The 25971-nt window shown below is 46.6% G+C and overlaps 1 protein-coding gene across 5 annotated transcripts in view; it reads left to right on the forward strand.

Moving 5' to 3' along the window:
* The window catches only part of RPS24 (ribosomal protein S24), a 253477-nt gene that overhangs the window by 703 nt on the left and 226803 nt on the right, over positions 1 to 25971 (forward strand). Inside the window, exons 2-7 of one of the 5 annotated variants that reach the window (XM_014837120.3) lie at positions 888 to 953; positions 1048 to 1257; positions 2392 to 2502; positions 3119 to 3136; positions 5299 to 5320; positions 5706 to 5790. In XM_014837120.3, the coding sequence (XP_014692606.1) occupies positions 888 to 953; positions 1048 to 1257; positions 2392 to 2502; positions 3119 to 3124 (393 nt within the window). In that variant the 3' untranslated portion in view covers positions 3125 to 3136; positions 5299 to 5320; positions 5706 to 5790. Of the gene's footprint in view, positions 1 to 887; positions 954 to 1047; positions 1258 to 2391; positions 2503 to 2612; positions 2670 to 3118; positions 3137 to 5298; positions 5321 to 5705; positions 5791 to 25971 lie in introns of those variants that run through there. The other 4 variants (XM_014837124.3, XM_014837103.3, XM_070491166.1 and 1 more) reach the window with 4 other exon arrangements.

The following is a 25971-nucleotide window of genomic DNA, read 5'->3' on the forward strand; positions in this document are numbered from 1 at the left end:
TTGTGGTTTTTCAAACTGAAGCTGAAATCTCGTAATCATTTGCTGCCGTGAAAACCTGTCCTTTCTTCTTTTTTTGGGTAAAACCTTTCGTTTTAGTCGTTCTAAGTATGCTGAATGCCCCCATTCCTTAGTAGTTACTTGTGTAAAGGGAGTTTTTGGGTCACTCAGAAGGGAATACGGTTTTCTTTGGGCTGTAGAGTTTGGTGGTGAAGGATGTGCAGGCAGTGCAGGGCTTGTGTCATATTTGTGCAGGATGCTGTGAACACGGTGCTGTGACTGTAGCGTTAGTATGAGCCTCCGTTTTACTCCAGAGAAGTGGTTCTTAACTGGTGGGGTGGATTTTTGCTCCTAAGGGAACAGTCGATAAAGTCTGCAGACCTCCTTGGTCACAATAGAGAAGTGGGGACCTGCATCTAATACTGGAGGACAAGGTTGCTACTAAATATCTTAAAATGCGCAGGTCAGACCCCACAACAAAGAACCAGCCAGACCAAAATATTGTGCTGAGGTTGAGAAACCCTGCTCTGGAGTGATTCCCACAACAAAGTGAAGTAAAACTTAAGAGATTCACACCGAGCTGTTGAGTGCATTTTCTTGGTACTGAGTTTGTGTGTTGGTGCTCTGCTAATAAGTAGGTTGGGAGGACATAGGAAATTGTCGCTTTTTTGCTTTTTTGAAGTTTTCCTGCCACTACTCCATGTGGCTTTTGAACATTTGAAATGTTGTTCCTGCTGCCGAGACATTGCGTTTTTAATGTTATTTAATTTTAATTAATTATCTGTGTGTGGCTGTGGGTTACCGATTTGCACAGTGCAGTTCTAGATCTTGGAAAATCACAGCAAGGTCGAGAAAAGTTTAAGTATTAACCTAATGTGCGATGTTTTCAGAATGACACAGTAACTATCCGGACCCGGAAGTTCATGACCAACCGACTACTTCAGCGGAAACAAATGGTAAGGAGGGGCCCATCAAAGTTGGGTTAATTGTTCTTCACTTTTAAGGATGTATTTCATTATAATAAATACTAAACTTGATATCTCCTTTTAGGTCATAGATGTCCTTCACCCTGGGAAGGCAACGGTACCCAAGACAGAAATTCGGGAAAAACTAGCCAAGATGTACAAGACCACACCAGATGTCATCTTTGTATTTGGATTCAGAACCCATTTTGGTGGTGGGAAGACAACTGGCTTTGGCATGATTTATGATTCCTTGGATTATGCAAAGAAAAATGAACCAAAACATAGACTTGCAAGAGTAGGTCTCCTCATTTATTGTACAGCTGCTGAAGACGTTTTTTCAGTAATGTTATGTTGTGGCTTCAGTGGAATGAGCAAGAGCAAGCAGTCTGGCGAGGGGCAACATAAGCACCTAAAGAACTCTGAAGGGGTTCAGAGAAAGGAAGGGGATGAGAGAGGTTCTTTGATAAAGTACAGGGGTTCAGAAGTGGGGTCTGCAGCGTTTGAGGAGGTGGCATTTGAGCTGGGTCTAGAAGGGCAGGAGAAGTGGTGCTTGTGGAGATGGGGGCTGGAAGCAGGGGGTGAGTTTGGAAAGCTAGGTTGGTACCAAATTGAGATCCTTATTACCAAATGTGAGTGGACTAAACTCCCCTAGGTAGCTAGGAACTGAAAGGTTTTTGATCATTTCTTGAGTGCCAAGCACTACAGTGAACTACAGTGGACTGGGGATGCCCCCTATCTTACTTTTTAGCTCGAGAACTAGCAAATGGATTGGTAGTTTGAAATATTTCTTGTATCTCATGTTGTAACCGTTTTTCCTCCCTGCTGTTGGATAACTCTTCCCATAGAATAGCTGTGAGGGAAATCATGGTGATGTGGTGAGATGCTGCATTCTTTTTAACTGGTGGTCTGGGAGGCCTTGCTGAGGAGGTGACACTGAAGCTGAGATCATTGTAAAGATTTGGAAGGAGTCTTCTAGGTGCAGGAACAGCAAGTGCAAAAGTGAGCAATGTGAGATGAGTAAATCCGCGCACTCTTCATTGGGGGTGGGTAGAGTGCTTAGTAAAGACTCCTCTCTCAGCCTGGAATAATACTGGAGTTGCAAAGGGAAGAGACCCTGAAGGGAAGCCAAAATGTGGGTATCTAGTGAGCTGTAGACTCAAGGCTGGACAGTAACAGCGGGTCCCTTGAACTTACCACGCAGGGAGCGTCGAGTAGACATTTGCTTCCTGTGCCATTCTGTACATACTGTCTCATAATTTGATGGCCCTTCCTCTTCTGGCACAGACAAGTATTGTTAAATGTTCTTGAGAAGTTTTGATTTGGAAGCTGCATTTCTTGGGCTCTGACCTGGTCAATTTCCCTGCCAGATTAGTGGGTAATGATGAGTTGATGTTTGCAAATCACGTATGTATACTCCTTTCGCCTTCAGCATGGCCTGTATGAGAAGAAAAAGACCTCAAGAAAACAACGAAAGGAACGCAAGAACAGAATGAAGAAAGTCAGGGGGACTGCGAAGGCCAATGTCGGTGCTGGCAAAAAGGTATAGTTCAAGGGAAATACGGAAATGTCATTTGCAGGTCTTAAGTGTGTAGAAAGGATCTAATAACCTTTTTTAATGTTTCTTCTTTTTCCACTTCTTCTGGATTACAGAAGGTAATGTGTTTTGAGACGCTCCGTAATGTAGTGTCTTAACACCTCAGTAGAGTAGCTTCGCCCACCCCTTAGCTCACAGATTAGCCCAACATGGTGCCACATCGGTTCAGTGATCCTGGTGGGCACCTTGCAAGCCCTATCAGGAAAAGTTTTCATTTTACTGCTAATTGGCATAGACTTTTAAAGGGGGAGCAGGTCTAGTTCCCTGAGATTTACCTTATTTCCTGAAAATGAACAGCTGGTTTAAGAAGCCGTTGAATCAGTGTGGCCCGTGTTTTCCTGGCATGCTGGAGAGGCAGCTCAGATATCAGTTGCTTTCCTCTCCAGTTAGCCAAGGCTTAAGTGATTTTAATGATAAGCAGCTTTTTACCAGCTTTGCTAGCTAATTGTAAATAGTTGAATGGAATTAAGGTGTTGGGTTGTTAAATTAACAAATAATCAAGTGTTCTGTGAAATTTTTTTTTGCCTTTTCCCTCTACTTTCTTGGATTTCTTGTTCATCAGAAGTGAAGTGTCTAGCAGGTACTGAGATCGTGAGCACGGTGTGGGGATGCATCACCTTCACTGAGTTTGCTTTTAATGCTTTGCATGTTGGCTTTTGGATGACAGGGTTATGTAGTATGGTCTACTATAGTACCACTGCTGTGTTTTAAAATAGTATTTTAAAATAGCAAGGGACAAAAACTTTTAATCGTGTTTATTTTGGAAACTCAAAAGTGCATGTTATGTTGTAAAGTGACCCACTGGAGGAAGGTGAATACCCTACTAAGTAGGTACCTTTTAACTTGCACTTGGGAAATGCTGTGTCCCAGACAGTTACATACCCAGGAAATGGCTTTAGTTAACACAGGGCTTGGGAAGGGGCCCCCCTTCCAGTCATGAGCAGTCTTTCCCTTGGGGACCCTGGAGACTGGTCACTTCTCTAGCAGTTCTGGTAATAAATTGGTCCAGGAAGTCTGGTAAATCTCTGTCCTGGGAGCATCCACTCAAAGCCGCCTTTTACCATCTCCTTTACCCTTCCTTTGCTTTTATTACTTGATCTCCAGTTTTCGATGTGATGTCCCTTTTTTTTCTTTTTTCTTTTTCTTTTTCTTTTTGAGGAAGATTAGCCCTGAGCTAACATCCACTGCCAATCCTCCTCTTTTTGCTGAGGAAGGACTGGCCCTAAGCTAACATCCGTGCTCATCTTCCTCTCTTGATGTGTGGACGCCTACCACAGCATGGCTTGATAAGCAGTGCATACATAGGTCGCACCCCAGGATCTGAACCAGCGAACCCTGGGCTGCCTAAGCAGAGCATGTGAACTTAACCACTGTGCCACTGGGCTGGTCCCCCGTATTTTTTTATTTGAAAAATTTTCGAGATGTTTGTGTATTCACGTTTTGATAAACAGGCTTTCCCCGTTAGTATTTGGCCAGAATGGTCTACTACCCCACTTAAAAAACATTTTTGCACATTTAAGCAGCCTAAACCAGTAACGTGGAAAGTGGGGTGAGAGTAGGTCTGAGGTAGTAGGGTTTTGAAACAGTGATGATCACTGTCCCTGTGTGCTTCCTTTAACCGTGACTCCCTGCCAGGCCGGGCAGTAAGCTTGGTATGCCTGCCCAGGACTCTAGTCACACTGACTGCCCAGTGTCATGGAGTTGCAGTAATGGATGAACTGCCGGAACAACTACTCGCTGCTTAGAACCGCTCCCTGTTTCTGAGGCTTATACTTGTTGACAGACGTTCAGAGATTGCAAAAAGAGTCAGTCAACATCTGTCTTCTGATATAGATCTGAAGGTCGTGTAACACTCATCATTCAGCCTTTGAGTCCCATGTGCTAGTGCTGAGTGGTGACGTGTCGAGGACTTACCTGTGGGGAACTGAGCCGTCACTATTCCTGCTTCAAGTTGCACTCATGCATGTCACTAGTACTACTTAGAAAGCCAGCTGGAAAATTAATGCATAAATGAACACATGTATTCCTTGGCTGAAAAAAAAACAGTAATGTTCCTTTTAAGTCAGTTTTTGTTCGGATGTTGGAATTGGTGTTTGCTCTTAGCTTTTGGGTACAATAGGGTTAAGTTAAGGAATAAATAGTCTCATTTTGAAGAGTAATTGAAGCATTTTTATTTCAGCTAAATTCTGCCTTTTTTTAAATACTAAGTTGCACTAAGTGCTTTTGTTCATTGCAATGGTGGTTTTTAAAGTGTTGAGCTGAGACAGGTTTTAAAAGACTTGCTTGATTATTTAGGACTCTCCCATTGTGGTAAAATTAGACTTTAGTCTGGGATAATTCCCAGGTCTGTTGATTGTGCTAGCATGCCCAGCACGATGTTGCTGGGCGGAGCAGAGGGGCCCAGGCTCAGAGACCTACTTCTTCTGTAGTAGGCAGTGGCAATTTGCATTGGCACTGTGGTTGGCATAATGATCTCTTCATTGTGGAGTCATCATGCCACTTTGTTTTTACAGGAACCGTAGTAAACAACCAAGGTGGTCTCAAGGTTGGGAGAAATAAAATCAATGTGAATGTCTAGGGAGTGCTTTATATACAATTGCAAAGGACAAACTGGTCATCTTTAAGGTTTATGATTGCATGCCCTGAAATGCAGGTTATTTTGGAGTTTCAAAAGGAACTATTAATGAGACATTTCTTTTCCCTTTTCCCTCCTCCTTTCTCCCTTCCCTGCCACTGATTCAGTGAGCTGGAGATTGGACAACAGGTATAATTCAAGCTTTTCATTTAGATCACTAGACTTCTTGGTTAACCGATGCGGTAATTTAAAAGTAGAGCATGTGAAATAGATTTAGACGTAGATTTACAAGTGCTCTTAAGAGTTGTAGCCTCTTAAACTAATAATGACATGGTTTTGTTTTTAAAATTTATTAATTTTAACTCGTCTTTTGTTCCTAACTTGAATGCTTGTAAGTTTTATTTATTGATGCTTACATTGTGTTATGATCACAAAAACTTAACATGATTCTAAGTTACTAATATTTTTTCTACATAAGTGTCATTAATTTTGGAGTTTGTTGAAGAATTTGAACTTTTAATTTTTAAATTAAAGGCAGTTGCTAATTAAATTTTTCTTTTTCTTTCGTTCACAGAAGGAGTAAAGATTCTGCAGTGACTTTATCTGTGGTGATTGTGCAGATTTTTCATGAGAGGATTAATAAACTGAACTTTTATGTGTCTGGTTGTTTGAAATATATTTGAATTTTACTGGGAGTGTTATGAAACTAGTCTGCTGTTGAGCAGATTTCGGTTGCTGCCCAAGTTCACATGTTCCATCAAACATTCAGTGAAAACTTGGTGTGATGTGGTGATGTTCGTCCTTCCCTGTAATCTCACAGAGATGTCAGGTGGAGAGTATCAGCAACATGAGAGCATATGGGGTCAGTCTGGCCTGCTCCTGTTAATATCTGCCATCCCTGAAAGAGACCCTTGAAATCTGAATTCCTTTTTGGTCTTCCTAGAACCTCACTTAGTCCTTGTTAGTGAAAAAATTATTTGCTGGCCTTAATAGAAATTAAAATTACTAGATAACATTTTCGTTTATCCTGAAGTAAATAGGATCTGTCATAATTGTTATTTGTGCATTGCAGGTTTGTGCTTATGGAATAATTGAGTGGTTTATTATGAGTGGGGAATTTGAAAGAGGCTCTAGTTCATGACTCTTTGGGTATAGTTTATAACTGCTTGGTAAATCTAATTGTACGTGCTTTTTATGAAACATTGAGGGTTATCTAGTGTTATCTTTGCTGGGTGCTGATTCTTGGCTTGGCTTTTTCTGACATCAGGATTGAGGCCTGGATTGTGGGTTATTGGTGAGTTGTGTGGGGTTGGGGGATTTGAGGAAGAGTTGTTTAAGGGTCACTTTGTGGATTGAGGTGCCTCTTGGGAGGGTAGGAAATCTGAGTTGAGAGCTTGGGTGTTGTGTTTGGGATGGGAAAGAAGAGGCATTGATGGCTTAACAGGTTTTAGACGCCATTTTCTCCTGAAGTTGGTATATGATTTGCACCTTACATGGGTCCATCTGGGAGTCAAGGTTATAAATGCTATTAAGAACCATGTCAGTGGATGAAAAGCTCCAGAGAAACCTCAGGAAGCAGTAGAGAACTGAAAGACCTGGGTAGTTGGGTAGAAAAGGGATCCAGGAAAAAGCAAGAATCATTACAGCAGGTGGTATGAGAGGGTTGCAGGAAGGAATGGTGGTCTAATATTTTGGAGACAGCATGGTGAGAAGCCTTTGACTGAGGGAGCTACAAACTGGAGGGCAGGTTTGTGTATAGATAGGTGGCTGAACCTGCTGGCTGAGGGCAGGATGGGTGTAGTTACTCCATTTGTGCCTATGTTGAGGCTGTATGTACTTGGGTTTGTAGACCCCATGGCTGTGTGTTCTCTTGCTAGGGTATCTGCTTTGTACTCCCTTGCTAGGACCAGGCAATAAAACCAGTGGTCTACTTGTAGAGAAAGTGTGAAGGAGTCGGGGAGTTTAGGCCCGCAAGCTTCATTTTTCACCCCAATGGCTAATGGGTGGTGTGGAGTAGGAGATTTGAAGTGAGTGGCTTTTTTAAGTGAGCAGTGCATGGAGGCCAGAGGTCATCCTTGCCTGGTGGCGAATTGTTCCAGTTTGAGATGCACTTTCCTGTGACGGAGCTAGGGAGCAGAGGACTGGTGAGCAGCATGCAGGGCCAAGGTGGTGAGGATCCTGGGAGATATGCTGGAAAAGGCTCCTGTTTGGTTGGGCTGTTCCCGGACAGGGCAGGAGGTGAATTTGGGAGCAGGGGTTGGTGGTCATGAAGTTCAGGGGCAGAGCTAGTGGAAGCAGTGGAGCAAGAACTGAAGGGTGGGAGTTGGTTTTCAGAGGGACTAGGGACTGATGTGAAGATAGAGGACACAGCTGCAGGAAGCCTGGATGGAGGTGAACGTTGGCGTCCAGGTCACAAGATGCAGAGGTTTTTCTTTTGGGATGTGGTCAGGGAGGGCAGAGTTTGCAGTCATTCAGCCAGTACCCTCTTTGGAGAAGGGAATTGTGATTAACTCTAGCTGGGCCTGTTTTTTCAGGGGAACTGCCTGGGACGGGATATTGGCGGAAGTCACAAACTGGCCGTCTTGTCTGTAAGCTTTATTGGACAGGCAAGGCATTTTTAAACTAGACAGATTTTACATAAAGATGCAGATTTCCAGCCTCTTGAAGTATCAAAAGCAACAGCTGGCCCACCTTCCAGGGTGATAGGGAGTTGTCCAAGTGCTTTGGTATAGGCCGGTCCACCATAGCCAGCACCACAGCCTCTGCTCCTATGATTAGCATGCGCCCTCTGTCTCCTTGCCCTTTGTTCTTGTGTCTGCATGCTGCTTTCCTTCAGTCTAGTCCAGATGGGTGTGTGGGCAAGTCATTTGGTCCCCGATTGGGTTGACCTTAAGTGGGGGCTTCCAAGGGTATCTTCTCTGCTGACCTGACTCATTGCTACTTTGAGGCTCAAAATGAGGTAGCACCTCTGAGAACAGTTTGGAAACTGAAGTGCTAAGCAACTGCCAGGAAGCAAGGACTTGGAGGACCTCGTTTTAAATTTTGGACAGTTGTGCTATTGAACTTAAGGATTCTTGGAGATCCAGCACTTTGTTGGCCCTGACAGTAGTCAGACCACACACTGCTGTCAACAGGCTTTGAAAGAACCTCCAAGAAAATGCAAAGTTGATTTTACTAATCGGAGTCAACAGGGAGAGTGTGTCCCTTCCCTCCACTTGACAGTGGTCACTGGGAGGCTGTGGCTTTGTGAGAGGTAGCAAGGATCTTTGAAGATCCTTGTCTGGTGAGAAGCTAGAGGTGTTCTGAAAAGGGGACAGAGAGTCTCTAGTGACTCCTGGGGTGCTTTACAGCTGGCCTTAGAACAGTATTCCTGAGTCCTATTAGTTGCTGCATGTGCCCAAGTGATCAGATCAGATCAGGCAGCTTTTAACAATGCTCTGCTCGCTTCTGTGGCAAGTTGATTATTTTGGGCTCCCTTTAGAGACCGCATCTTAAGACATTATACCTTTGAAGCCAGGGCAGGTGCTGTTCTAAACTATATGAGCAATGATCTTGTTTAATCTGCAGATAACCGCAAGAGGCAGGTCTCACTGGACCCATGTTGGAGAGGTTTAGAGCAGTTAATTTACCCAACTGAGGGATAGGGCTGGTATTGGAATGCAATTGTCTTGTCTCTAGAGTCTATATTGTGGGTTTATTTAGTCACTCAAATATTGAGTAGCTGTTTTCTGCAGGGTATATAATGGTGTATGAGACTCATGATTTTTGTATACCTAACTGTGTACTCAGCAAGGTGCCTGTTACCATGGGGTTATTGAACAAGTATTAGATGGCCAAGTGAATTCCCTGCTTACTGAGCTGCTGTGTGCACTGGTCCCTGTTCTGGGTGGGAGCTAGGGAGATGGATAGAGAAGCTGTCCCTGCCCTTAAATCTCAGGGGGTTAAGGAACTTATCCACAGTCTCATGGCCTGGCTTCTGCTCCTTATGAAGAAGCAGCGTGTATAATGGTGTTAAGTCACATAATAGGAATCCAGAGGTGAGGATTGGTGCAGGGTGGCTGGGTCTTGGAAGGCTTCCAAGAGAATAACACTAACAGGGGCAAGACACATGATTTGATCCCGATGCACAGGAGCAGGGGTCTCATTTGGAGCCACGAAAGAGAAAACAGGTGGAACAAGCAGGCACTTGTAGGACGAAGTGAGTGGGAAGAGTGGGTATGAGTTGTAGGACGAGGTGTGCTTGGGAAGAGTGGGTATGAGTGGGGAGGGTGGGAGCAGAACATGCAGATTGGCTTTCTCTTCCTTAATCAGTGAGATGGAAGGCCCTGTGGTGAGTTGGGTGGCTTCCAGCAGTTTTGCACAATGCATTTCTGGTAGGAGAAATTCTATTTCAAAAATAGACTTTAGGTTGGCTGCAAGTGCACAGAGGTATGAGACTTGATTCATTTCTGCCAGCAAAGCAGGGGCTTTCCTAAGTTCTGGAGCTGTGTAGTGTGGGTCTAGGGAGTGAACACACCTCCACACTTCATCTGCTCTTCCCCCAGCTCACCTTTGAACTTGTACGCCAGACATTGCAGAAGTGAGACCCCCGGAACAACAAGCTGTCCCTGGTCTGGGAATTAGGAATTTGGGTACAAATGAGGTTCTTGTGGGAAATGGGACTGGAGAGGTCAGCAGGGAACAGATTGAGGGGGACCTTGTAGGCCAGCCAAGGATTTGTCTTGTTCAATATTTTGGTTGAAAACATGCTGGAGAACAGCATTGGATTGAACATCCTTTCACATGCTGAATTTCTCTGCATGGGAGATAATTTAGTTGTTGGCTTGTTCATCAGGTATGTTGGAGGGTATTTGTGCGGGAGGTTAGGAGTTGATGAGATGGCATCCAAGCAGTCTAGGTTGGTGGGCAAAGGACTAGACTGGGGGGCTGGCCCTGTGGCTGAGTGGTTAGTTCACGTGCTCCATTTCAGCGGCCCAAGGTTTCGCCAGTTTGGATTTTGGGCAGGGACAGGGCACTGCTCATCAGGTCATGTTGAGGTGGCGTCCCATATGGCACAACCAGAGGCACTCACAGCTAGAATAGACAGCTATGTATTGGCGGCCTTTGGGGAGGAGAAGGAAAAAAAAGACTGGACTGGGAATCAGGAGACTTCCTTTCTGATCCCCATTCAGCCTCCGTCCAGCTGGGGCCGTGGATGGGCAAGGGACTTCCCTTTTCTGGGCCTCTATTTCCCTGTGTCCAGATAAGGTACAAGGGCTAGATAAGTGGTTGGCACCTGCGGGCTTGTTAAAAATACAAATGCTCAGGCATCTTGCCCCAGTTTCCAGAGTTACTAGTTCTGGGTGGCCCCCAAGCATTTGAAGTTTTAACAACTTACAAGTGGTGCTACTGATCAGCTAGGTTAGGGAAACTGGACTAAAGAGTCTCTAAGAATTTTGTGTCTCTATGTAGGAGACATGGTCTCCGTCTTCAAGAAGCTGGCAAATGAACAGCAATACTACTGTTACTACTTCTAATAGAAACGATAATGACAGCAGAATAGCTAATATTTACCGAGTGCTTTGTAAGTGCCAGGTACTGAACATGAATGATCTCAGTTGCCTTTTGTAACCAGTCTGTGAGGGAGGTATGATTATCCCCATTTTGCAGATGAAGAGACTGAGGCTCAAAGAGGTTAAGGAACTTGGTCGAAGTTACACAGCTTTGACATTCTGTGAGACTCTTGAAGGCATTTGTGGATTCTCACTAAGGAGTAGAATTTGCACTGAGTCTTGATGGGTGCAGAGACATTAACTAAGGCAGTGGTTCTCCAAATGTGGTCCTGAACAGACAGCATCAGCATCACCGGGGAACTTGCTGGAAATGCACATTCTCAGGCCCCCACCACAAAACTACTGAATCAGAAACAGGGTTGAGCCCAGCAACGTATGTTTTACCAAGTCCTGGAGGTGATTCTGATGGCAGGCTGAAGTTCGAGAACCAGTGAGCTAGAAGGGAAGGACATTTTAGAGGGGACAGCTGTGGAGACTAAGAAGGGCAGCATTACAACCGCCCCATCACTGGCCTTCCCTTTGGTGGAATAAAGAGGTCTGATGAGCCCTGAAGACTCCCACGAGGGGGCACTGTGGGCGCAGGCTTGGATGCTGCCTGCTTTGTTGTCGTGACTTGTGAAGGCGTGAAAAAAGCCTGCTGTCACATCAACTGGAGAGGTCACTCTTTCTTCTCAGAGAAGGTCTAATGGGGGTGGTAAGCTTGTTTATAGGATTTGGCCCTCGTAGAGAAGCTGAACCTGCAGGGCTTTCTGCTGTTCACATGTGTATTTTGATGTCTACCTATCGGTGCTGCAATGTCTTGGCAGATCCTGTGCAAACAGCATTCCTCATTTGTAGCTGCCGAGCCAAGGGGCTTACAGCTTCTTTGGGGGGAACACACGAACCCCAGTGGCCCGATTCTGGTTCAGTGTTCTCCCTAGTGGGATGCCTCTGACCAGGTCTTTGACATTTTTGGGTGGGGAGCCTGTGTTTAAGCCCGCGCTCTGCCCCAGTCATACTTCGTGATCTCAGGCAAGTCCTCTTTCTTCTCTAGGCCTCAGTATCCTACTCTGTAAGACAAGGGAGTGGTGCTGAGAAGTTGACTTTCAGTGTCTTTCTCTCCGTGGATAAAATCCTGCCCTGGGGAGTTGAGGAGGAGACAGACTTGTCTTACTCAAGGAACTCTGATTGCACGACATCCATCTCCTGTATCCATTTAAGTAAGCCTTGCCAGGGACTTGGTGGGACCTATCAAATTGGATTTTTTAAAAAGTCTAGATCTTTACACATCGAGGCTTTGCCTCTATAGATTTCTATGCTACATTGATTCGAAGTGGGAAAGATTTACACCCTGTTCTTCTCTCAGCTGCAGTGTGTATTTCTTCTGAAAATACATTGCCTCAGAGGGAGGGCCTGTGACAGTGTGGGGGGCTTCAGCATTCCCCTCATTAATCCAGGTATTGGCGTCCTATGCCTCACGGTGACCGCTCACCCAACTGAGCCGCTCTGTCTGGGTGCTTAGTCTCTGGAATAGTGTTTTCAGAGAGCTGTACACGTGTGTATTGTAGAGCCAGAGGGGATTCAAGAGAGGGGCTGGTCCAGCCCTCTGCTGGCTCCCACTGTCTGCCATGATACTCAGAGAGTTTGCTTAGAAATTTCCCGACCCATAGGAAAAACATCATCGAGCTGCAGCTCTCCTTGGTGAGGAAACATGTTAAACAAGATGCCTCTTTCCATCAGGACTCCTTGGAGAAGGAAAGAAAGTTCTTCAGTTGATCTGGCACCTCCATTGGGCAAGCAGGTAGCACTACGTTTTCTTCTGTTTGTGAATGAGGCCACTGAGGCACAGGGAGGTTGGGTGACTTTCCCCAAGTCCCTTAGCTCATCAGTGGTGGCGAGAGGACTGAACTTCAAGCCTCTTCACCTTGAACTGGCTCCCCTCCTGACAACAGGTGAGCCATTTGCTGCTCAGATGCCATTTCCTCCTTTTTTTTTTCAATCCACCCTGAGGTGTTTTTCTTTTTCCTATTTTATGGAGATATAATTGACATATAAAATAATAGTAGTTTAAGGTGTATAGCATAATGATTTGATACATGTATATATTATGAAATGATCACATTAAGTCTGGTTAACATCTATCACCTCACATAGTTATAAATTTTGTTTTTTCTTGTAATGAGGACTCTTTTTTTTTTTTAAGGAAAATTAGCCCTGAGCTAACATGTGCCGCCAATCCTCCTCTTTTTGCTGAGGAAGACTGGCCCTGAACTAACATCCATGCCCATCTTCCTTGACTTTATATGTGCGACACCTGCCACAGCATGGCTTGACAAGCAGTGCCATGTCCGCACCTGGGGTCTGAACCTGCAAATCCCAGGCCGCTGAAGCAGAACTTGTGAACTTAACCACTGTGCCACCAGGCCGGCCCCTGGTGAGGACTTTTGAGATCTACTCTCTTAGCAACTTTGGAATATACAGTACAGTGTTGTTAACTGTAGCCACCATGCTGTACTTTACATCCCCACAACTTATAACAAAGTTTGTACCTTTTGACCCTCTTTACCCATTTCACCCACCTGCCCCCCATCCCCACCACCTACCCCTGGCAACCACCAATCTCTTCTCTGTTTCCTTCTTTTTTTTTTTTTTTAAAGATTGGCGCCTGAGCTAACATCTGTTGCCAATCTTCTTTTTTTTCTTTTTCTCCCCAAAGCCCCCCTGTACATAATTGTATGTTCTAGTTGTAGATCCTTCTGGTTGTGCTATGTGGGATGCCGCCTGAGCATGGCTTGATGAGCGGTGCTAGGTCTGTGCCCAGGATCTGAACTGGCGAAACCTTGGGCTGCTGCAGTGGCCTTAACCATGCGCGACCTTAACCACTCGGCCATGGGGCTGGCCCCTCAGGTGCCAATCTTAAAAAAAAAAAAAAAAAAAAAAAACTTCCCTCTGCATGTGGTGATTCGGGAACCCAGGTTTCTTCTGTCCTGTGACTTTGCCATTTTTAGGGCCTCATGGTCACCCGGATGTGCCAGACAGAATGGGAAAGACAGCTGAAGGAAAGGCACCCATTCTGCACCAAGGCCTGACCAGGAGTCGCCCATGTCGTTTTCTGCCCCTATTCCATTGGGTGTGACTTAGTCTTTTGGCACACCTAACTGCAAAGGGCTGGGAAATGTAGGCTAGGCCCCGCCCCGGCAAGGGGAGCAGTATGGTTTTGGGGGACAGCTACCAGTCTTTGCTATGGCAGGAGGAAGAAAGCAGAAGCTGGGAGGTGTCTAACAACCAAAATGTAGACCATGCTGGTGGCCTCCCTGGGATTGGGACTGGAAAGTACTTCAGTGCAATCAGCTCTCCCCTCCTTCCTCCTTCCCGCTCTTAGAGTCTACTCCATTCTCTCTCTGCAGGCCAGCTTTTTTTGCTCTCCTTTCTTTGCCACAGCTGCTACACCAGGCTTCCTATCCCAAGCATCCACCAATGTTAATTATATCCTGCATCCTACTTGTCACTTGCCAGGAGTGAGATGCTGACTGGCCTGGCCCAGGAGAGGGGTCCCTTCTCGGTCCTGCCGGCTCACAGAGCCCCCTTTCCATGTAATGGGCTGAGGGAGTGCTTGCTGAAAAGGGGCCTGCTAACGTGTCCACGGTGGCCACCCCTCGTGTTGCTAAGACTTCTGCCTTCTCTCCTGCTCGTCACTCCCAGACCACCCTATGTTGCCACTTTAAAAAAAAAAAGTCTTTTTAAAAACTTAAAAAATAGATTTATTGAAATATAATTCACATACCACAATATTTATCCTTTTAAAGTGTACAATTTAGTGGGCTTCAGTATATTCGCAGATTTGACAGCCATCACCACTACCTAATTTTTGAACATTTTCATCACACCAAAAAGAAACCGTGTCCCCGTTAGCAGTCACTTTCTGTTTCCTCTAACCTCTACCCCTGACCCCCACCACTAATCTGCTTTCTGTCTCTGTGGATTTGCCTATGCTGGACATATTCATTTCATAGAAATGAGATTAAACAATATGCGGTCTTTTGTCCCTGGATCCTTTCACTTAACATAATGTTTTCAAGCTTCATTCATGTTGTAGCAGGTATTAGTACTTCATTCCTTTTAAAAAATACAGCTTTATTGAGATATAATTCACATACCATAAAATTCACCCTGTAAAGTATGCAACTCAGTCATCTTTAGTGTATTCACAGAGTTGTCAACAGTCACCACTGTCTAATTCTAGAACGTTTTCATCAGTACAAAAAGAAACCTCTTACCCATTAGCAGTCTCTCCCTGTTATCCCTCCCACCAGGCCCTGACAACCACTGATTTGCTTTAAAGTCTCTATGGATTAGCCTATTCTGGACATTTTGTATAAATGGAATCATGCCCTGTGTATGATTTTGTGACTGGCTTCTTTCCCTGAGCATCATAATGTTGTCAGGGCACATCCACGTTGTGGCACACAGCAGTGCTTTGTTCCTTAGAACTGTCAAATAATATTCCTCGTGTGGATATACCATATTGTGTTTATCCATTCGTCAGTTGATGGACATTTGAATTGCTTCTACTTTTGGCTATTATGAGTAATTCTGCTGTGAACATGCATGTGCAAGTTTTTGTGTGGACGTATGTTTTTATTTCTCTTGGATATATACCTAGGAGTGAAATTGCTGGGTTGTATGGTAACTCTATGTTCAACATCTTGGGGTACTGCCAAACTGTTTTCCACAGAGGCAATACTATTTTATATTCCCACCAGCAATGTATGAGGGTTCTAATCTCTCCACATTCTCATCAACACTTATTATTATCTGTATTTTTGATTTTAGCCATCTAAGTGGGTGTGCAGTGATATCTCATTGTGGTTTTGATTTGCACTTCATAATAACTAATGGTGTTAAGCATCTTTTCATGTGCTTATTGGCTACTTATGTGTCTTTAGAAAAATGTCTAAGTTTTGCTCATTTTAAAATTGAGTTGTCTTTTTATTGTTGAGTTGTGTTCTTCATATAGTCTAGATACAAGTCTTTTATCAGATAAATGGTTTGCAAATGTTTTCTCCCATTCTGCGGGTTGTGTTTTCATTTTCTCAATGGTGTTCTTTAAAAGGCAAACATTTTAAATTTTGATATCAGTTCCAAATTATTTTTTCTTTTGTCACCTGTGTTTTTGGTATTATATGTAAGAAACCATTGCCTAACCCAAACTCACAAACATGCCTATGTTTTCTTTTATGAGTTTTATAGTTTTAGCTCTTACATTTAGGTCTATGGTCTATTTTGAGTTAATTTTTGTAGATGGTGTGAGGAAGGGGTCTGGCTTCATTCTTTTGCATGTGGCTACTCAGTTGTCCTAGCACCACTTGTTGAAAAGACTCTTCTTTCCCCATTGAATTGTATTGGCGTCCTTGTGGAAAATTAATGGACTGTGTTGCCACTTCTGGGTTTTCTGCTCTTGGAAACTGCTGTCAGGGCTCCCATGAGACTTTGAATGTAGCAAAAATGTCCTCCTTTTGTCGAGCACCTATTATTCACTGTGCTGGGCACATTGTGTGTATTTATTCTCTTCTGTCCTCACAACAGTTCTGCAAAGGGAGCATTGTAGTCCTCATCTCAGAGACAAGCAAATTGGAACTCAGGATTTTAGCCATTTGCTGAGGGTGGTTCAGTAAGTGACAGAGCTGAGCCTTGAGCTCAGGTCAGTGTGGCTCCAAGGGCTGGGCTTATCTCTGTGCTCTGTGTGTTTCTCTGCTCCCAGGAGGTCCCATCCAGCTTGGGTGTCTTTTCTAGGGTTCATTGAGGTCTTGACTAGCCAGATACATGTGTAGCAGGGATTATGGCCTGAGACCTAAATATAGATTTCATGATTTTGCAGTGTGATTTGGATGTTTTGAAAAAGCAAATGGTTGCTTCCAGCTGCCTCCAAAGAAGTGGGCACCTAGGGTGAGGAATGATGGGTCCTGTTCTTCCCTGTCCTATTGGACCGCTCCTGGGGGTTATGTTATTTTTGGAAACCACGAAGTGGAGCCCATTCAGAAAAGAGTATCAGGATGGTGGCCTGCCTTCAGGTGATGGTTTGTGAGGCCTTTGACAGGTCTAGAGGTATTTAGCTGGAAATGAGCAGAGAGAGGTGCTGTTGGTCAAGGGCTATCATGTGGGAAAAGGGTGAGATTTGTCCCAGAGCATGGAAAATATGGCGAAATGGTTTAGCTGGACAGGAGGAAGTTTTTAAAACTCAGAGCTAATGAAAGAAGGTAGGGGCTGCCTTGGGGAGTAGTGAGCTTCCTGTCACTGGTGGCGTACAAGCAGAGTCTAGCTGCGTACTTTGTGGGATTGCTGAGAGGATCTTTGGGTCTTCCGTGAGGTGTACGCCTGGGGGATTTTTTTAGGGTTTCGTTTGACCCCCAGAGCCCTCTATCTCCTGGCTTCTGATTTTATGGGGACTTGCTGTGCCTGCAGCTGGGATTGCTCCCAGCTCAGATCCGGCATGCCTTGCTGATCCCGGGGGCTAAATTTGGAAGTTAATAACAACAGTTTGGATTTATGTAGCCTGTTTCCTTGGAGGCACTTCATCTGTTATCCCATTAATTCTCATAACATCCCTGGGTGGAAGGTGAGGGAGGGCGAGAGAGGAGGAAGAATCTCTCTCTGGCTTCTTCACATCCTGAAGGTGAGAAGAGATAGCTGGATTAAGAGCAAGCCAAGGGGTGGGGAGATCACAGCCCCTCTGGCTTGCCCTGCTCCTCCGCCTGCCCCGCACAATGAACAGGTTGTCCACTGGATAAAGGTCATGTCTCCCCAGCAGGAAGCTCACGTCTTGGGCATAGTACATTGATGATCTGATTCCATAAAAAGTTTAAGACACTCCCATTGTGTGTAAAGCTCTGGGTTGACTCTGCCTGGAGTGGGTGGCCATGGAGGTGAGCAAATGAAACCTGAGCCCAGACGTGAGGGGGGAGACCAACATGTCCACCACTAACCAGCTTGCAGAGAGAGGATCTGGAGGCAGCAGGAGGGCTTCCTCGGGAAGAGGGGATTGAGCGGAGTGTGGGAAGAGTCCTGGGGAGAACCTGGACTTGCAGTCTGGAACTCAGAGTCTGAGTTTGTGTAATGGGGCTAAAGTCCTTGCCCCCCGGCTCACTTTCCCCAGGGGAAGGCTCACATAGATCTCTTTGAGATTCTAAGCCTGTGAGCTGAGTGCTGTTGCACGGATGGCTAGAGAGCCTGGGCGTGCAGAGGAGAGACTGTGGACTAGCTTTGGGAAGAGGCTGCTGGAACCGGCTGGAAGGATGAGCAGGGATGGAAGGGATGGGCACCCTAGCAGGACAAAGGTAGATTGGCTTTGGGGTTCTTGTGTGCTCCAGACCATCCTGTTTGTCACTCCTAACTCTACTCAGACTTTCATGGGCACTTGGCTTCTACGTCCCTCCCAAGTTCTTTCCCTTCAAACCTTGGCATGTGTATTTCAGGCTGGCCCTTGGCAAATACCCTGGCCTGTGTTGGGGACACTCTTGGCTGGACTCTGACTGCTGCTAATCTTCCCTGGCACCAGGCAAGGGAGGGCATAGAAACCCAGGGTCACAGACTGCAGACCTGCAGCTGGAAGGTCCCTTGAAAATCATCTTACATTACTACACTCTCCTTCCCCCCTTTGCAGATGAGGGAATTGGGGCTTGGAATTGCAAGCACAGGGAGGAATTTTCCAGGAAGAGAGAAGAGCAGTTCCCAAGACCTGGAGGCAACAGAAAGAGGGTGGATTTGTGAAAAGTAGAAGAGCCAGGACTGTGCAGTGTATGGAAATGTGGCTGGAGGGGGAGGCGGGCCGGGTCTTGCAGGGACTGTAGTATGTGTTACAGGTTGAACTTTACTTGGAAGGCCACGGAAGCCACTGAAAGATTTAGAGCAGAGGATTGGTGCCGTCAGGTTTACCTTTTATAAAGGGCACTGGCCAGAAACCAAGCGCTTGCTATTTCCTGCTTCCCCTGCTCCCCGCTGGTCTTCCCTACCCGTGGATGGCAGCTTCATCCTCTGCTTGCTTGGACTGAAAACCCAGTAAACAGCTTCCACTCTTTCTCTCACCCCCGTGTCCAGTGCATCCACAGATCTTTTGGGTCTTCCTTCAAAATACATCCAGATTCTGACCGCTTCTCACCACCTTCATGACTCCTGTGGTCCAAGCCCCCACATCTCTCCCCTAGTTACTGCCATGGCCCCCTCACTGCACTCCCGATACACTTTTGCCCCTTCAATTTGTTTTCCCTGCAGCGGCTGTTGTGCACTGTGAAAATCAGTCAGATGAGATAGCTCCTCTGTTCAGTAGCCTCGAGGGGCTGCACATCTCACTCAATGAGGCACCAAAAGGCTCCCTGTGATCCGCACGGCCCGAGACCTGGTCTCCTGTCACTCTCCCAGCTTCTGGCTCTGCTCCTCCAGCTTAACGCCCTGCTTCTGCCCCAGAGCCTTCACAATTGTTGTTCCCCCTGCGTGGCTCACTATTCCTTCAGCTGACCTCGTGGGTCATGCTCCCTGCCTTCTGGTCTTTGCTCAAGTGTTACCTTTTCAGGGATGACTTCTCTGACCACTTCACCAAAGATTTCAACCTTCCTCAAATTCTCTTCCCAGCTTTAATTTTTTTCTCCTCAGCATTTACTTCTAATATTTTCTTGTTTATTGATTGTCTCCCCACTAGAAGGGAATCTTCATGAAGGCAGAGGTCTTTTTGTATGTGTGTTGAATTTGTTCATTGCTGTATCCCCAGCATCTAGGACAGTACCTGGTACCCAGCAGGGTAAATAAATACTTGCTCAGTGACTGACCAAATGGGGGCTGTGTGCGAAGTACATTCGGCTGGGGAGCAGGACCAGAGTGAAGTGGGGACACCAGCTGGGGGGCTGTGGCAGGATCTCAGAGGGGAGTTGATGGGGATGCTTGACTATACACAATGCCAGGGTTTAGAAGCTCTCCCTTTGCTGCATTGAATGAACTGTCAGTGAGAAGAGCTTTTAGGTTCAGTTTGTCCAATTCCGTCTTTGACTGTGTGGGGAGACTGAGGCCCACAAAAGGAATTCCCCGCTAAGTTAGGGACAGAACCCAGCCCTCCTGTGTCTCAGACATATCTTAAGTCAAAGAACGCTGGCTCTGTGGGGGAGGGGAGATGCCTCAGGGTTGTGTCGTAGTAACTGAGAGTGGCTGCTAGTGTACTCAGTGGCAGGTGGAGGGCCTGTCATGGTGACTGAGGACACGTACAAAGTGCTTTTCTCAGTGGTCACTTTGGGTTTGGTGAATAGGTAGGCGTAAGGTGCCCCCTGCCCCAGGCACGGCCGGTTAGGTTGGAAGCTGAGTTGCCTGCTTAGCAGTTCATGGAAAGATGGATCTTGGAGGATCTTCTAGTTGCCTTTCCAGGCATCCATTCTGTCCCCTACTACTCTTCCCACTGTTTTTTGTTGGGGGTGAGTCTCGACTGGCCTAAGCCAATAAAAGTAGCATGTCCACTCCTGCCATGGTGATAGTTTGGTGATGGACAGTGACCTAGACTGAAGCCAATCAGTGCATGGCATTGCTCCTGGCCAAAGGGACTGATTGAGGTCGGGCCAGTCAAAGTTGGTGGGAAGGCTTCTGTTTGATGGCCGGGAAGAGATCGCTGCTGCTCCAGGTGGTGTGATGTGCAGACATGAGGCTTGGAACCACTGCAGCAACTACCATTTTGCTACCATGTGGGAAGCCAGCTGAGGACAAAGTTGAGATTTGGAGCAGGGCAGAGTCGAGAGGATAGCAGGGGAACAGCCAGAGCCCTGCTCACACCTACCGGAAGCACTCATCATCCTGGACTCCAGCTATGGAGGCTAGTAAATGTCTCTTGTTTAAGATAGTGTGAGTTGGCTTCTCTGTCTTGGTCACTGACTAAAGCCTAACTGATGTTTAGGTGGATAGGCAGTGATGTGGAGGCATGGTGGTGACAGGAGAACCAGGTGTGGCTTTTGCTGGAAGTATGCTCCATAGTCCTGCCCGAGTCCCTGTTCCTCTGGAAGCCTTCTGACCCACCAGGCCTAGATAGTAAGTGCTAAGGAGACACTCTAAGCTGTTTCTTCCTGACAGTGGGTCATCTTGGGCTGTCTGCATTGTTTCTAGCACTATTGGGACCGTGGAGAGAGATCTCTCTTTTTATACAGTCACTGGATTTTGAAGCCCTCCCTGCTGTGGCCGTGTACTCTCTTGGGAGGGTGTTGCTCAGAAGTGAAGGCACTGGCTCCGTCTCTGCTGGTGGTCCATGCACATAACCGCGTGGGCTCCTGTGAGCACTTGTTGGACCACAGGTGGCTCCATGTCCTCCCCACATGTGGGGCCTTTATCTTTGCTTTGTCTCTGGGCGGGCCGCTGACTCACTGGCTCCTTCCTGGAATATTTATAAAAGCACAAAAAACATGAACTTACAAAGAAAACCAATTATTTTCAAGTGCATTTAGTAAAATATTAAAAAATTTGTGATGGAGGCCGGCCATGTGGCCGAGTGGTTAAGTTTGCGTGCTCTGCTTTGGTGGCCCAGGGTTTCGCCAGTTTGGATCCTGGGTGTGGACATGGCACCACTCATTAGGCCACGCTGAGGCCCTGTCCCACATGCCACAACTAGGAGGACCACAACTAAAGTATACAACTATGTACTGGGGGGATTTGGGGAGAAAAAGCAGGAAAAAAAAAAAAAAGATTGGCAACAGTTGTTAGCTCAAGTGCCAATCTTAAAAAAAAAAAAATTTGTGATGAATTACCATATACACTTCTTTATTAGTGTGATAACAACAGTATCTTGTGGCAGGTCTAATAACTACTATAATTCAAAGTAGTGAGGGAGAGCTTAAAGAACATTTCAAGATATCTGTAACAGCTGGGATGTCATATGAAAATATCTGTGATTCTGTTGGTGACAAAGTCACTGGAACTGATCAAACTACTGGAATTTTTGTCTACATTCAAAATTGAAAACAGTTAGAGGCTAGTGAAATAAAGATGCAATTTTTTCCCATCCAAGTTCATGGTCCCTCTGCATTCTATCCAAGGACCTCATGGGGTATGTCTGTGGGCCCCAAGTTAGGAACCCCTGAGTGACAGTAGTTGTAAAAAAAAAAAAAAAAAAAAAAAGCAATACCTCATACACTCTCACACATACACATTTATGTGAATGTATGTACCTGCACACCTTCTGGGATCCTTATGCCTGCACACAGGGCTACAGAGGACACCTCTTACCTCTCCAGGTGAAACTGTTGTGCACGCACCCACATACACAACTACAGGCACACCCAGAGAGACACTGCATGTATATGCACATGCACACATGCACATCCAGCACATGAAGCCATGTGTACACATCCCTCACAGAAGTGCACACACATACTCACACTTACACATGCTCACACACATCAGTGTGTGGACACACACATTTTGCTCTGTACCCAGAGCCTTCTGTATACACAATCATAAGTCCCAGGCTAGGTGGGCAGAGCCCCGGGGCCTGGCATGGCTGCTGCATGGCAGTTGTTCAGGGGCAGAGGAGGTCAGGCTCATGCCATCTGGACATTGCCACCCAGCCCCCCAGGCACCAAGGAGGCCCAGTGAAGGAGGAGGAGAATTCTGTCCAATCCACTTTCCCAAGATGCAAACTAAGGGGCCAGGAGGCTTCCAGAGTCTTCCCTCTTTCCTTCAGGAAGTCCTGATCTGTCCCTTGGTGGGTGATGGGGATTTGGTTGACATCTCTGTGCTACCACAAGTGGGCCTCCAGGGAGCCCTCAGCTTGGGCTCTCTGAGCCCATGGGGGCAGCGGGGCAGGGGGCCCCAGTACAGTGTAGGGGAGTCCTCAAAGGAAAGCATTCTTCATTGGTAATGAACATTATGTCTGCACAAACTAATGGCCCAACCTCCTATTCAGTTTATGTAAAATAAAACAGGCCATATGCTGCTGCTTTCAGAGTTTGGGTGTTTAAATTAAATGTTGTTTAATGAATATTCAAGCCCATTTGCTCCAAAGTTGTGCTCAATGTGGCAGCAGCTTTCATGCCCCTCCTTCCTTGCAGCCCCCTCCCTGCTCCAGTACCCAGGGTATTAAGCCATTAGAACGGGGTGTGAACATCCAGGCATCTGTCTCCCAAGGAAAAGTTGGATATTAAAATGCCGGAGCAGATGACAGCATAAATAAAGACATACAGAGAGAGGCTCGTCTGGTTATTTTTTGTTTGGTAATTAAGACTGAGGAGGTTTTGGCTTAAGTTCTGTCTTACTGAGAAACAAAGGTGGGGGGCCAAGAGGTCTCCACTTCTTCCCTCTTTCTTTTGCCCATCAGCCAGAGAGGGACTTCCACATTAGCCTCCGTGTAACTGGTTTATTGACAAGTGTCAACTTGGTGGCATAGAGATGTGAAATAGTTTTATTTTCTTCCAGTCACTGCTTTCTGCTGAACTCTGTCAAATTACCCTTAATATCAGCTTGAGTGGAGTCCATAGCTTTATGGTCATTTAACCTCCAGGCTGGTTCAAAACTGCCAGCTCGTCTCTAAATTGAAACTCTCCCCTTGGCCCATTGTAGGCCAGACGTGTCAGATGATGGAAGTCGGGGGGGTGGGGGGTGTTTGCTCTCTCACTCCTCCTCCCACTCCAGAGCGATGGGTCTCACTCCTTCGGATTCAGATGCGTGGACGATGGGCTTCAGAGGCAGGGCTTCCTAAAGGAGTGGCCTCTGGTGGTGGTGGGAGACATCTCTTCTTTGACTTGCTGCCATGGCTGACCTGGTGGTCTCTGTCTAGATGGTGGGGCTGGTGTCCTTGGGGCAGATCCAGTTCATACCAGCACCTTCCACTCACTGAGGATGCCTTCAGAGAGAGGCAGCAGGTCTCACTTCAGCCCCATGGATGATGCATGTCTCCTTTTTGGGTAGGGCACCGCTTCTTGGACTGTTCTGGGGCTCCAGCCCATCTTCTCCCCTCTGCACCTTCATGTGGCTGCACAGAAGCAGCTGAGGGCATTCTGGGGGCCATGGGATCATGGGTGTCCATACTCCATCTTTCCTCCTAGGTACTCTAGCATCCTGGCTCTCCTTATGCTGCTGGTGGTGTGGGCTCCTCCAACAAGCCTTCCGCCTTCAGAAATCTCCAGGAGAAAGTGGGCACATGTTCTATGCTCACGTATACCCCCAAGCTCCAGGTGCCAGGCACTCCCTCCTTAGGTTTTGTTCCTCTCTCATGGCAGTTTCGGGGGCAGGGGCTGCAGATTCTGCAGATCAGCAAGCACCCAGCCAGGGAGGGAAATGCCAGCCTCTCCATCTTGCAAGCACCCCGTATTTCTATGAGTGATTCTCTTGAGCACCTCTCATCAAAACAACATGCTGTCTACAAGACCAATTCCCCCAGTGGCCCTCTTCTTTCTCTCCCCTCCCCAGTCTTTGATTTTTTTATATAGACTCTGTGTGTGTGTGTGTGTGTGTGTGTGTGTGTGTGTGTGTGTGTGGTTGGCCTGGGGCCTGGTACTAGAGGGGCTGGTTCAGTTTCTTCTTGATGAACATCTGGGGAGGTGTCTGCTGCTGATGGCTGTCTTTAGATGTACGATAGTGAGCACCTCTTTGCTCCTAGCTTTGTGCTCCAGGCTGCAGTCTGGGGCTACCATAAAAATCCCAACTGATATCCTGTTGCACACATTTAGAGTGAAGCATTGTGTATGACTGGAACAATTTTAGCAGCATCATGAGAGTTCCCATCCTCCTCTCCCATCCCTCAAGCCACCTCCCAACCCAGAGAGCTCAAATTGCTCCTGTGCATCTAATTATCACCTCCACATGGGAGATACCCAAGCCTTTGTCACCAGCCCCGAGCTCTCTCCGTGGCTCTGTCTCTACTTGGACATTCCACCAAATTTCACAATGCTCATATCCAATTTCCTTATCTCCTCTTCCCTTCTCTCCTCCACAATCCAAACCAGTGTTTTCTCTGTGATGAGTACTTGTTTAACAAGCACTTAATTGAGCAGCTACTATATACCAAGCCCTGTGATAGGTACTGGGGTTCCAAGGATGACCAAAAATGATGCCTGGCCTCAAGGAGCTATTGCCCCAGAGGGGGCTCTAGACCTATGGAGAGGCTCTCAGTATGAAATGGTAAGAGCTAATAAAAGCATGGGGTGGAGAGCTCTTAGAGGTATTTCACTAACTCCTAAGCACTTGGGCACTCAGGAAAGGCTTTCTCGAGGAGATGACCTTTGAGCTCAGTCTTGAATTATAATAACTAGCACAGTAAGAAATGTAGGAAAGACATCCTAGGGAAAGGGAATAGCAAGAACAAAGACATGGAGGCATGGAATAGTGTGGGGTGTGCTGAGAACTTGGAAGAGTTCCTTGGGGTCTGATGTACAGGGTGGGGAGTGGTAAGAGATGGGCTGGTTTCCTGTCTCTGTTCCTGGCATCGCCATCCTCCTAGTCCTCCATGTGCAAAGAGTTGTGGCTGACTCCTCGTCAGTACGCCTTCACACCTGCCAGCCATCCCTCCATAGAATGAATGATGGAGTGGGGTGGTTGGTCACATGGCTCTTTCTCCTTTGACATCATGTCACCAGTAGGTGACTACAGTGATGTCTCTTCTAGAGGCGGTGGCCTGGAGGAACCATTTGAGGATGGGAGGCGATTTGGGGTAAGACAGCTATCCCAAGGCCAGATACTGTGCCCTGACCCTGACTTTCCTCTGGGCTCAGCTCTTGGTCTGAATTCCGAATCTCCTTGTTCTGTGACTTCCGTTCTCTTTCTTGGTCCCTGAGTTTGTTCTAGAATCTGACTCCCAGATTCCATCCAGTCCCTTGAATAGGCAGCCTAGTTGGATCTGTCTCTGTTGGCGTTTGGCATTTTGCATACAGCAGGACACACCCTCAGGGAAAAGGACCCACCCATAGGCCCCAAGGTATCCATGTAGGTCACTGCCTGGCCCAGCTCCCACAGCTCCTGACCTCCACCCAATTGTCCGGGAGAATTGGGACCTTATAGGTAAGGCCAACTTGGAGACTTTCTTCCCTGGCCTGGTTGTATATGTATGTGAGTGTGTGTGTGTGTGTGTGTGTGTGTGTGTGTGTGTTGAGAGAGATTGCCAGGGAGCCAGTGTCCCAGCTGAGAATCTCTTTTCAGGGCTCAAAGGGAGCTGAACATCCCTGCCCACAGGCCCTGGCTCCCAGTCGTCTGCACATGCATCATCCACAGTGGGAGTGTTCCACCCTGGTTAGATAGAAGTCATAGTCCTGAGCCCATGCCTAGGCCCCTGACTATCCCAGGAAACAGGTGTAGACT

Source organism: Equus asinus, chromosome 2 (genome assembly GCF_041296235.1).
Source record: "Equus asinus isolate D_3611 breed Donkey chromosome 2, EquAss-T2T_v2, whole genome shotgun sequence".
NCBI lineage: Eukaryota > Metazoa > Chordata > Mammalia > Perissodactyla > Equidae > Equus > Equus asinus.